The 12,850-nt window shown below is 62.3% G+C and overlaps 1 protein-coding gene across 1 annotated transcript in view; it reads left to right on the top strand.

Moving 5' to 3' along the window:
* Positions 1-12,850, top strand: part of LOC141371374 (kinesin-like protein KIF19) — a 34,951-nt gene that overhangs the window by 886 nt on the left and 21,215 nt on the right. Inside the window, exons 3-10 of the mRNA XM_073886344.1 lie at positions 3,064-3,174; positions 4,725-4,812; positions 5,673-5,809; positions 5,938-6,063; positions 6,732-6,926; positions 9,762-9,914; positions 10,490-10,612; positions 12,459-12,620. Of these exons, the coding sequence (XP_073742445.1) occupies positions 3,064-3,174; positions 4,725-4,812; positions 5,673-5,809; positions 5,938-6,063; positions 6,732-6,926; positions 9,762-9,914; positions 10,490-10,612; positions 12,459-12,620 (1,095 nt within the window). The remainder of the gene's footprint in view (positions 1-3,063; positions 3,175-4,724; positions 4,813-5,672; positions 5,810-5,937; positions 6,064-6,731; positions 6,927-9,761; positions 9,915-10,489; positions 10,613-12,458; positions 12,621-12,850) is intronic.

The raw sequence follows: 12,850 nt of genomic DNA, 5'->3' as shown, positions 1-12,850 counted from the left end.
CAGGAGGGGCAGGTCTCGCTAGGGCCTAGGTCCCCCGACTGAAAAGGGCCCCGGTGCTGAGGGTCACAGTGGGGTCTGCGGTGACCCCTGCTCCTTGGAAAGCCCTGAGATGCTGGCTGAGCGGGGTTGCGGGAGTCACATGGTGGAATGAATGCCAGATGTGGGGTAAGACAGATTTTGTCAGAGGAATTGGATTTTTCCACTTGTTATTAGAAAGGCAGCTCTAAGGAGGGATCGAACGTCGTGTCTAGAAGGTTTGCACTTCCGAGGCGAAGGTCCAGGAGGCTGGGGAGCCCTGAGTGCTGCTCGCCACCGGGCGGGGGTGCCCAGCGCTGACCGGGCAGGTGAGGAGCTCCTGAGGGCGCCGTGGGAAGACGGAACAGAGCGTCTCGGCTGTGCAGGCCCCTCAGGGTGTGCTGGGCAGAGGCTGCAGCGAAATTGTGCTGAGTTCGTAGACCAGTAAGCAACACACGGTGACAGCCGTTACACTGGGGGGACCAGGGTCGCACAGGACAGAGTCTGGCTCAAGGTGTGCAGAGTGTATGTGTTCGTACTGTGGGAGCATCGATCCCGCTGAGGTCGTGCTATAAGGGGCTCAGGGATGCGACAGGGGACCCAGCGGGGCCGGTGTCACGTGGGCCCGGTGACCACCCTCAGCAGAGACTGCCGTGCACGGTCAGAGGAGGGGAGCGCCCTTTCACATAACTCTGAAGGCAGCATAACAATTTGCTGGAATCGACTGTGGTTCTCAGGTTAGTGTCAGTAGTCCCCAGACCTTGGCGCTGGCCCATCTGGGGACCGATGGGTGTCCTCCCAGGGGAGCACCCCCGCTGTCCCTGGTGCCTCCCGTCCTCCCTGATACGGGAGGTCAGAAGGACCCCTTTTTGTCCTGCCGGCCACAGAGCTGGGAGGTGACCGACCCACACGTGCGACGTGTCCCCTGCCAGCCCTGGTCCCGGGCAGCTAACCCGTGGGCATGAGGGTTCACGGTGGGAATTTCTCCCGCTTCCCTGGCTTTGGGGATTCGGTGACTTTAGGGAAACAGGACACTTCTGGGTGGTGGGGGAAGGAAGCGGCTCTTGTGAGTTGGAGCTTCATGTTTCCCGGGGCTGTGGTCCTTCCGAAGCCTCGGACGTCGTGACCTGGTTGGTCTGCCCAGCAGAGGTGGGGCTGTGTGTACGAGGGCGACTGCCCGTCCCCAGGCCTCCCCGAGCCCTCGCCGCCCTCCCTCCCCCCACATTCCGTGGCAGGGTCCTTTCAGAGCCCACCTGGGGCCTGGCTCCAAGGCCGTCTGGAGCTGCACTGCACAAAACACAGCTGGGGTTTTAAAAACCGGAGTGAGACTCCCAACATTCGGTTCACCGCTTTAACCTGAGCAACTCAGGGGCCACTACGACATGCAGCGTTGTGCAGACCCCATGTCTGTCGGGTTCGAAACGTTTCCATCTCCCCAGAAGGAGGCCCTGCCCACTCCGAGCTGCCCCCACCCCCCCTCCCCGGGCCCCGGCCCCGGCCCCAGCTGGTCGGCTTGCCGACCGACCGGGGTCCTGCGGGGCGTGGCCTGCTCTCACCCAACCCGGTGGTTCTGAGGCTCGTTTGTTTCCATTTAACACTGTGTTTCGATGTGACTTCACGCTAGGGGCGGTGGGACCCACGTATGCGCTCCCGTGTCGTCGGCAGCCACGTTTCCCACGCAGGGGTGCCCGGCCACGCCCGCTCCATCCTCCTCTCCCTGTGTGTGCGCTCCTTTTCCCTGGGCCGCTTGAGACATCGTGCCCTTCCACACCTAGACATGTCTGTGTTCCTTAAAAACGGGGACATTCTGTGACTCCAGGACAGCGCCCAAAGTCAAGAAGTTACTATCGATATCACCCGAGCTGCACGTGTGTTCACGGTTGGCTGATTTCTCTCAATCGTGTTACTTATAGTAAAGAAAAAAAATATTCTTTTGGGGGACAAGAGCCGTTGCCACGGATACTTCTTGGACACTGAGCACATGATCGCTTGTACCCCTTACGGCCGTGGGTTCTTACAGATGGGAGAACAGAGCCCAGGTTGGTGGGGAAACTTGACCAAAGCCTCCCCGCTGGTGGGAGCCCGTTCTGAACCCACCCGGTCCCCCGACATTCTGGCCTGGCGCACAGCACACTCATGTGGTGGGCACTGCATGGATGGGGGCTACCCCCCGGGTCCCTTTCCTGAGAGCCTCTCCACAGCTGGATGGACAAGAGCATGAAGTTTGAAAATGGTTAGCTTATGTCATGGAAAATGTGCTGGCCTGAAGCCGGGGCAGGCCCTGGGGGCTCCGGGCCCCGCCTGACTCCCCAGGAACCTCTGGGCAGCCCTTGCCTCCTGAGGCCTCTATTTCCAAAGCTGTGGATCAAGGGAGGGGTTGGCCAGGTGGCCGGGGGTGGAGGGACACAGGGTGGCCAGGCTCTTGGTCTGCCCAGTTGTGCCCCCAAGATTCCCCTGGGGCCCACGCCCCCCACTAGCCCAGGAGCACCTCCCGGAGTAAACAGAGCTGATTGGTCTCTAATTGCCCTGCCTCCACCCTCCCCCAGCCCCAGAGGCAATCCTACAACTTGCTTCATAATTACGTATTTGTGTGAGATGGGAGAGGCCCCGGGGAGGGGGCCACCATGCACTGGCTTGGAGAAGCAGAGAGGGGGCTGCAGAGCTTGGGGGGTAGACACGTGAGGGGCATGGACACATGCTTGGGCAGCTCGGGGGACGGGGGGCACAGAGCACAGCAGCTCCTGCCGTCCCTTCTTCCTGCCATTCATCAAAGGGCCCCGTCCCTGTTGGGTGGGTGCTGGGGGGCAGAGCTCAGCAGACCCCAGGGGTGCAGGAGCGTGGACAGGAAGCGGAGAGGGTGCCCAGGGCTGGAGGACCCCCGCCTGGCTGAGCACAGAGGCCTGCTGCCCTCCTGGGACACAGACCAAGGACACAGACACCCCCGGTGTCCTCGAGCAAGGGCCAGGCCTGGGGTCCTTCAGGGTGCATGGAGCCCGCCCTGATTCTGGGAGCAGGCCCTCCTCTGACACCTCCCTCCCGCTGCCCTAGATGCTGGTGCTCATGGACCCTGGCGAGGACCCCGAGGACACGCTGCGTGCACACCGGTCGCGGGAGAAGACCTTCATCTTCGACACTGTTTTCGACCAGCATGCATCACAGGTCCCCCGCGCCCCACGCCCCCTGCATCCTCCCGCGGGGTTTCACCAGACCCTGGAGCCCCCCTGGGAGGGCTTGGTAGCCAGGTGGTCCCGTCCACGACTTGTCACAGGAGTGTCCCTGCTGAACAGGGAGGTTGGCACGTGGGCCGTCCCAGGGGCAGGTAGTGGGAGGGCCCGGGGTTCACACACATTCTCGTTTGTCCATCAAGACAACAAGGCGGGGTCCCCTCTGCCATGTGGCTGGAGCACACTCCCTGCCCACAGGGGCCCCCATCCAGCGAGGGAGGCGGGTGCCGAGTGAGCTGGGACGTGAAGGAGGGGCGAGCCAGCGGGGCAACGGCAGGGGATGAGGGGCCCAAGCGCAGGCTTCAGCCGGCCCCTTCCTCAGACCGAGAGCAGGCCTTTGGGCCCAGTGTCAGGTCGCACGCACCAGACCCCTGCCTGTGAGAGCCCGGGGGGCCGGGCAGAGCAGGATTTGGACCCGGGCTTCTGGAGGCGGGCTGTCGCACGGCCAGGGTATGGCGCCTGGGGGATGTTTGGCCCCGAGACCCCATCCTGCCCCTGCAGCTGCCCGCTGGGCCCCAGCACGGCTTGTCTCGGACACACCAGCCCTCCCTCCGGACGCAGCCGTAGCTAGAGGACGGATTTGCTCCACGTGAGCGGACTCGCGGCTTTTACCCCTGAGATCTTCCTGGGGCTGCAAGCAGGAGGGGGCTGGCCTTCAGCCTCTGTTGAGCAGCGGCTGCCTGCCAGGGGCCGTCCTGGCGTGCACGGCCTTGCCAGCCCCTCAGCAGCCCTCTGCAACACCCTGTGATGTGGTCCGCGTTTTACTGATGGGGAACCCGAGGCTTCTAGCCTGAGGGTTGCAGGCCAGGTCTCGGCTGCTGACGGTGTAAGTCCACAGTTGAGGAAAACAGTTACCCGTGCTCAGGTGCCGCCGTGAGCCGTGTCGCCGGCCGGGGTTACTGGGACAATTCAGGGACACGCCAGGAGCAGGGTCCAGATGGGCGCCCAGGAAGGGCAGTGGAGATGGGACTGTCGTTTCTGTCTGGGCCAGCCACAGCCACACACCTGGAGCTGTCCTTTCTTGAATACCCCTGTAGGCAGGGAGCTCACTACCACACCTGTTGCTAGGCATTGCTGCCTTAGTGGGACTCTGCCGGCCTGAGGCGCTCAGGCCTCGGTCCTCGTGGTTTTGTCCCGTGAGGAGGAGTCCTGATGCTCTTCCCAGACGTGTAAGTCCTGTGCGGCCTTCCAGTCCCAGGCACCGTGTCGGACTTCTCTCGGCTCCTGAGAAGCCCCATCCGCGTCCAGCACCAGACCCATGTCAGGCCCCATGGCGCGAGCTGTCCTGCGCTCTCGTGTGATCTCCCGGACGGCTGTGCTCCGGGGGCCCGGCCCCCTGTCAGCCCCTGGGGCGGCACAGCGGCAGGAAGGAGACGGCAGCCCACGCCGTGTCCAGGCTGGCCCCCGCCTGAGGGTCCCGGCACACACGTGTCCGACTCTGGCCAGGCCGCGCATCCCACTGTCTGTCCTTCCATCCATCCACAGGAAGACGTGTATCGTGCCACCACCCAGCACCTGGTGGAAGGTGTCGTTTCTGGATACAACGCGACGGTGTTTGCCTACGGCCCCTCAGGTACTGCCGAGGGCAGGGCCCCAGGAGGGCGCGGGGCTGGTGGCAGTGGCGCTCTCCCTCCCAGACAAAGCACCCATGGTGCACCGGCGTGTGCTGGTCTCTCTGCGCCCACGGGCTCCTTCCAGCCTCGTCGCGGCCCCCACGGGCAGGTGGAGCCGCCCCCTTGCCACACGCAGGAAATCTGAGCCCCAGGGGGCTCACCCGGCTGGTGGGAGTGCATGTGGGGTCCGGCCGCACCTGCACCTTGCTGCCCGCGAGGACCCACAGACTTCTCCGCAAGGACGAGCAGCTGGGCTCGACAACGGTCCACAAAGCTGAGCCACCTCTCACGTCCTGAAAACTAGGATCGCCGAGGAAGAGGGCAGTTGGGGAAACAGAGGCAGGGAAGCGCCTGGTCCAGAGGCACAGCCTGTGGATGTCATCCATTCGCTCAGTAGCCGTTAGCGAGCGCCCGCTGTGTGCCAGGCTCTGGCGGAGGAGGGGCCATCCGGTCTTTGGGGAGCAGGGGCGGGGCGAGCAGCATCCCTGTGACAGGCATGAGTCCGGCGACTGTAGGAACGGCTCCCGCGTCTTCCCGAGAGCTAGGGGAGGAGCATGCACCCCCTGGTGGCCCCTCATTCCGCCCGTCCGGCCCGCGTCTGCGCTTCGGTCCCGGGTCTCCCGTGTCCACAGTTTCTTCCACATCGGACTCTTGAGGGCTTCCCCCCTGGTTTCCGAAACGGAAAACGAGTGTGTCTGAGTGTTCGGGACCATTTGCCCAAGGTGGCGGAGGTCTGAACCATCTCTGGTGGCGAATGTCCAGGCGGGGTCAGAGCCCGCCTCAGGAGTCCCCGCCCTGGCGGCTGTCTGCCCGCCCACAGGCGCAGGGAAGACCTATACCATGCTGGGCATGGACGCCGAGCCTGGCATCTACCTGCAGACCCTCACCGACCTCTTCCGGGCCATCGAGGAGAGCCGCGACAACGCGGACTGCAGTGTGTCCATGTCTTACCTGGAGGTGAGCCTGCCCCCCGGCCTCGGGGAGACCTCAGCCCTCGGGGCGTCGGAGCCTTCTCAGGAGACCTACATCCTGTGCTGCTTTTACCCCAAAGCTGCTGCGTGTCCTGCTTGTGTCTCTCCTCCCAGATTTATAACGAAGTGATCCGGGATCTCCTGAACCCATCCTCGGGGTTCCTGGACCTGAGGGAGGATTCTCGGGGCAGCATCCAGATCGCAGGCATCATGGAGGTCTCCACCTCGAACGCCCAGGAGGTGAGAGGCACAGGGGCCCACGGAGGGAAGGGGGCCTGGGCCTCGGCGGCCGCACTCGCCAGAGCTCACAGAGCGGAGCCGGACACACGACGCCGCGCTGTTTCCCGGCTAATGGGGTGCCAGAGAGTGCGCTCAGGGCAGACATCACTGATAGACCACCATTCTTCCCCCTGCACCTGAGCCCCTTCCCACGTGGCGCCCCAGCCAGTCCCAGCCCGTCTGAAATCCCCCACAAGCTCTGTGGTCCCAGCACCGCCCGGCAGACGGCAGGTGCCCCATCGAGGCTTGTCGGCGTGGCTCCCGCCTGGCGGTTTACCCACAAATAGGTTGCAGCCCACCTTCCAACCCCGGCGAGCCCATACGGGGTTCTGTGGTGGAAGGTTCTGGGACCGGCTTTGTGGGGAAGACGTAGGTGATCCAGTGGCCAGGTGTGCCCTGGGTAGAGGAGGGGGAGGGCGGCACAAGTGTGTGCCATCCGCCCTTCCGGCTGGATTGGTTGGCTCAGTCACTTAGTCACTCCGTGCCGCAAACCGGAAATGGCTTGCGCTGGACGAGGTTCTGTTGCGAAGAGCTGCCCAAGAGGGCTCGGGGTCCAGCGCTCCTCCTTGGCCCCGTGTGGATCTGGAGGGCGCGTGTGGCCACCCACCCAGCTCCGTCTGTGTCTTCAGATCATGCAGCTCCTCACCAAAGGCAATCGGCAGCGCACACAGGAGCCCACGGCCGCCAACAGGACGTCCTCCCGTTCCCACGCCGTGCTGCAGGTCACCGTACAGCGACGGAGCCGCGGCACAGACATGCTGGAGGGAGTGCATGTCAGGAGGCTCTTCCTGGTGGACCTGGCGGGCTCGGAGCGGGCTTCGCAGGTTCTCTGGCATCCCCCCCGCCCCCTCACACGCCCCCACAGTTACTCACCCCCTCACAGCCCGCCGCGAGCGGGGCCCTGCCCCTCCTCGTCCACCAGCCTCTGCAGCTCCCAGGGCAGCGCTGAGCCGCCCACGGAGTGAGTGGAGTCTCGAGTGTCAAGAGGCGAAGCCCACAGAGCCGGTATTTACAGATTCACAACTGCCACGTGGCAGGCTCTCCTGACGACGATCGGCGCCCAGACCCACCCCCAGGGAGCGCCGAGCGTCTGCGTGAGCTGATAATTACGGCACGGGGAGGCCTGTGCTTGGAAATTCCGGGTCCTCACAGAGGCTGGGGGGGGCCCGGAGGGGGACACGGTGGTGGCGTGCAGTCTCAGGGCCGAGCCTGAGAGGGTCATTAGGAGTTTGGTGGGGTGCAAGGAAGGGCATGTCAGATGGAGGGAACAGCATGTGCAAAGCATGGCTGTTGGGAGGACGGCCCCCAGTGTACTCCAGCCCGACATGGCTGTAGGCCCCGACAGTCCTTCCGAGGGTCCCACCTGCCTGCCCCCGAGCCCTTGGCTCGCCCGTGCTTGGAGGCACCTGTCGCTGGGAGCGGGGGCTGTGCTTTACCTTGTGCTGCCTCAGTGGCCTGAGCGTTCCTTGAGGGTAGGTCCTAGCCCAGGACCCGGCACAGAGCGGTGCTGGACAGAGGCGGTGTCTGCACAGTAATGTTATCACCAAACCTTAGCAGGTGTAATCCCCGTAATCTCCCAGCACAGGATAAGGTGGGCGGCAGATGCAGGGCCGGGACCCAGGCGGTGCCGCGACTTGGCCGTGCCCGAGGTGTTTGGTGCTGCATCCAGGCTTTGGACCTGGGCATCTTGCCCAAATCCCTGCGGTCCACTCCTGTGATAGTTGGCCCCCGGTTTGTGCCAGATGCTCTGCGTCTTTAGGGTTTGACCACTGAGTTGTCTCATCCGTTCACTGCCCTGCGCTCGGCGCTCTGGGACCTGAAGTGAGCGGGGCCAGGGCAGCGACCGGGGGCAGACTGGTCTGAAATGCCGTGTGTTCATAGACAATTTGAGGCACAGTAGGGCCAGGAGACCCGGAGATGACTGCCATTGGAAAGATAGTCCTGCTAACAATTCCAAGAGGAGGGGGCTCGGGGATTTCACGCAGGGAAGCACCGGGGCTGGTCAGGAGGCAGAGGGGGGCCGCGCTGTGGGCGAGGACTCCCTGCTGGTTTCCCCGGGAAGGAGGGGGCAAGGTGGGGTGAGCAGGCTCAGGTCCGGCTAGTTTGAGTAATCCCAGGGGCCTGGGGCATAATGGCTATTTGTCTGGTCCCTGGCCCTGGGGGATCAGGGCGGGGCGGGGGGGGGGGGCGGGGGCCGGGGGGCGGGGGGGGGGGGTGTGGGCTCTGGGCTGGCGGTCTGCATTTTGAAAGGCCCATTCTGTATCTCTGGGAATTGGCTAAGGCTGGGAGGGGCAGTCCCTCCAGGGTCAGCAAGGACTCCAGATGTCAAACATCAGAGCACGGAGAATAAAGGACACGGCTGACCCACGGACAGATGTGGGTGCAGACAAGGTCACGCAGGGAGAGCCCCGTGTGACAGAGGTCTGGGACTCTGGCCTGTTCTGGCTGAGCCCGGCTGCGTCCACGGGACAAGATGGAGAGGCCTGCAGGGAGGGGTCCAGGGTCTGGGCCCTTGCTCTTGCTCTGTTCTGACTTGCTGTGTGCCCTTGGGTAAGCCACTGCCCCTCTCTGGGCCTTGGTTTTGGTTTAGTTGTCTATTCAAGTGGCCTACGTGAGCGACTTCTACAATCTGCCTGGCTCTCACGAGCTGCCATTTCTTCATAGAAAACCACTCTTAAAGGACTTCTTTCTAGGGCACGAGGTCTCTGAGAAGGCCCTGAACCCTGTGACACAGACACCAGCATCTACGGTCCTGCCCTGCACTGGCTCCTATGTAATGACCACAGTAGCTGGCATTTACCGCTTGCCTCTGTGGGCCCAGGCCTGAGCAGGCCTGTTGCACATGTTGAGCACTAAATCCTCACCATAACCCTGTGAAGTCGGGAGATTGCCCCTTTTGGCAAATGAGGAAGGGGGGACAGACTGGGAGATCTGTCGGAGATTTGCAAACCATGCTCCAGGTTGGCTCCGAAACCCATGCCCTTAAAGAGAAAAAGATTTGTGTGTGTGTGTGTGTGTGTGTGTGTGTGTGTGTGTGTGTGTGCTTTCCAATGTATTAGAAACACAGCACAGAAAATGTGGAAAATACAGACAAGGGGAAGAAAGTTAGAGTCCCTGCCGTGCTTGCACTCAGAGGTGTTCATCCCGAGGGCATTTTGGCTCCTTCGTGCGGCCCCCCGCTGAGGCCTGGGCTCCGGGGACGCTTGGCCGCCATGGAGCCTGGGATCCAGTGGGGAGCGGGCGGGAAGACGTGGGACCCGGCAGAGAGCAAGGCAGCTGCCGGGGAAGTCAAGTGGTGGAGGAAATAGGCTAGGGGACCGGCTGCTGCGGCCCCCACTTCAGAGAGTGAGGCCGGGGTGCCCCTGCAGGAGGGGACACTGAGCCGCGGCCGAAGGACGGCAAAGTTCTGGCATGGGGGGGGGCTGCCGAGGCGAAACCCACACGCCTGTCGGTGTCTCGTGCACCAACAGCCCCCCACCCCAGTTCTCATGTCACTTAACGAGCATGTGGTCACCGTCAGCACGCAGCTCGGCCGCGTCCCCTCCACGCAGAGTCCTGTGTCCTCGGGGCCCCAGCTAGTGCGGTGCGTGCGGTCTGAGCCACTCAGGCCCCGGGTGGGATGGGTCAGTGCACCGCCCGACCTCTCCTCTCCCGCCCAGACCCAGAACCGCGGCAAGAGGAGGAAGGAGGGCGCCCACATCAACCGCTCCCTGCTGGCTCTGGGCAACTGCATCAATGCGCTCAGCGAGAAAAGCGGCAGCCGGGCGCAGTACGTGAACTTCCGGGACAGCAAGCTCACGCGCCTGCTGAAGGTATGGCCGCCCGCCTGTGTGGGGCCTCCCTACCAGGAGGGATGCCCAGACCTGGGTGTCAGGGCCCCGCCAGGAACCCCTGGAGGCACGAGAACCCTGTAGAAACCATGGCTGGTCACTGCCTGACTCTCGCTCCATCCCCCTGAGTAGGGGCCAGCCCAGGCTTGCATACTCCCAGCCACAGGGAGCTCACTACCTTACTGAGGCCGCCTGTCCCATCCTGGATGGTCAGACAGTGAGACATTCCCCTCTATTCTGAGCTGGACACCGTCCGCTCTATTCCGTAGCAAACGTGTAGGTGAACAGACAGGCAAAGCAATACGTAAATGTTCCCATGGATTCGGCTTCACAGTCTACTCTTTTCTCCTCGGAGCAGAAGTCTGATGGGGTGGTCCAGGAACAGTTCTCACTTCGTCCTAGCGTCTCCTCCCCGAGCACCAAACCCTTGGTCCTGGCATCACCTGCCTTTCTCGGGGTTTGGAGCAGGAACTGCAGAGGGCTGGTCCAGAGGGGCCTGGGACGGGAGGTGGGGGCCCCGTTCCCCTTACCCCCACCTTGGACCTTCTGCTGAGCAGGACGCCCTGGGAGGGAACAGCCGTACGGTGATGATCGCGCACATCAGCCCAGCCAGCACATCCTTCGAGGAGTCTCGGACCACCCTGCTGTACGCCTACAGGGCAAAGAACATCAAGACGCGGGTGAGGCCCCCACTTGCTGAGTTCTCACTCGGCCCTCCCTCTGGAGCCTCTAGGGGAGGGTCCCTTCCACCCTGGGGCTCCTGGCCGTGCTGGGCGTGTGGTGCCTGACCTCTCTGTTTCTCCTTTCTCTTCTCTGATGAGGACACTGGCCTTGGGTTTCAGGCCCCCCGAATCCAGGAGGGTCTCATCTCAAGATCCCTAATTACATCCGGGTTTGGGGTGTTTATTACATGGACTTAACCGTCCTCCAGGAGCACTCTGAGCACTAGATGTCTTGATTCAATTCTTTACCTCCTTCTCCCCGGGAGGTGGGGCCTATTATCGACCCATTCTGCAGCCTGGGCAGCGAAGCGCGGAGAGAGAGAGAAAGCCACTTCTCCAGCCTTCCAACAGCCCGAGCAGAGCTGGGCATTGTGGCGCAGAGCGCCTGGATCCGGAGGCCGCACTGCTGTGCTCGGAGCAGAGGACTCGCATCGGAAGGCTGGACGCGGGCTCAGGGACGCATGCCTAGTGGTCAGCGAGTGGAGGTGTGATCCTCACCAACAAACCTGGGATGAGCCCTTCCCACCGCACGGCTCTGAGCTAGGCGCTAGGACAGCCTCTCTCTTAGTCGAACTTCGAGCTTCGCTGTGGGGCGAGGCAGATGACAAACACGACCTCCCACAGATGAGTATGTCCCTTCCAACTGTCGTCAGTGCTGTAAACGGGAGCCACGGGGTGCTGCAAGGAAGAGTGGCCGAGAATATGGAGTTGAGAGGCTCGGTCAAGGACGCCGCGCCCCGAGTGAGGGAGGGCAGGGTGTGCAGACGCGGGGCGGTCAAGCGCCTCTGTTCAGCCTGAGACCAGCACTTGCACCCTCCAAACCCACCAGAGAGAAACTCGGACCCATGTGCTCTACTTGAAAGCCCCAAAGTGCCCATGGAAGGGGACGGGGCGCGCAAACTGGTGCATCCGTCCCGTGGACCACTGTGCAGCTTCAGAGAGAATGGGGTAGACCCATCTGTGCAGACGGATGGCCTCCCGGCCCCAGCGCTGGATGAGGAAAGCAAGTTAGAGAAGAATAGCTCCAGGGGGCACCTGGCGTCCCAGTAGGTGGAGCATGTGACTCTCAATCTCAGGGTCAAGCCCCACGTTGGGCTGGAGCCTCCTTTAAAAACAAAAACAAAAACAAAAACAAAAACAAAAAACACAACAACATGAAAAAGAAAATAATAGCCCTGGTCTGATATAATTTACATTAAAAACCAAAGCCAAGCCTATACCAAGAAACTCCCCGTGTGTGTCTCTGCACATATATACGCACAAAACTGCACAGAGGATGGTCCAGAGGGCACAGATGAAAGTGATCGCGGTGCTCACCCAAGGGGAGGGGTTTTAAAAAACTCTTGACGGATCATTTGAAATTTCTTGACTGGGGCAAAATATGCATGACATAAAATTTGCCACTTTAACCGTTTCTAAGCGTCCAGTTCAGGGGCACCGTTCCCCCACCATCCAGCTCCAGAATGTTCCATCCTGTACACGGAGACCCTGTCCCCGTGATGCACGGACCCCCCCCCCACTCCCCCCAGCCCGGGCCCTGCCGTCTGCCCTCTGTGTCTGTGAGTCTGATGACTCTGGGACCTCGTGGGAGTGCGGTACCCGTGCGTGTCCTTCTGTGTCTGGCTCGTGTCCTCGGGGCTCATCCCTGTGGGGGCAGGGGTCCAGTTCCCTTTGTCTTGAAGGCTAAGTTGTATCGATCTGAGTTTTCCTAACAAAATGTGTCGGCGTCCTTGTAGCATGAATACCTCACGTGGCGGGGCAGTTCCCTCTTGCTCTGACCTTGGCCGTGGGTCCCACCCACCAGGTGAAGCGCAATCTCCTGAATGTGTCCTACCGCATCGCACAGTACACGGACGTCATTTCCGACCTGCGCAGGGAGATCGAGCGCCTCAAATCCAAAATTGAGACGCAGGAGATGGAGAAGAGACGTGAACCTGGCGTCCGGGATGCGCGAGGTAGAGCCGAGGTCCCGGGGCCCCTGTGGTTTTGCCGTCCCCTGCCCGGGACGCGTGGCCGTGGCCGTGGGCTTCAGTCCCAGCCCACCACGCGCTGCCTTCCACCTCCTGGCCCGCAGCATGCGGAGCGAGCGGCTGCCTTCCCGGCCTTCTCCTGAGCTCTTCCTTCCTACCTTTTTCTCTCCTCACCTCCCCACTTTTTTGTTTCTTCCCTCCTCCCAGATGCGTTTTTCTTTAAAAA

This window comes from Callorhinus ursinus, unplaced genomic scaffold (genome assembly GCF_003265705.2).
Source record: "Callorhinus ursinus isolate GAN/ISIS: 27379988/994484 unplaced genomic scaffold, GSC_fseal_2.0 scaffold70, whole genome shotgun sequence".
Taxonomy (NCBI): Eukaryota; Metazoa; Chordata; class Mammalia; order Carnivora; family Otariidae; genus Callorhinus; species Callorhinus ursinus.
Note: the sequence above shows the minus strand (reverse complement) of the source record. Positions and strands in the feature narration are given on the sequence as shown.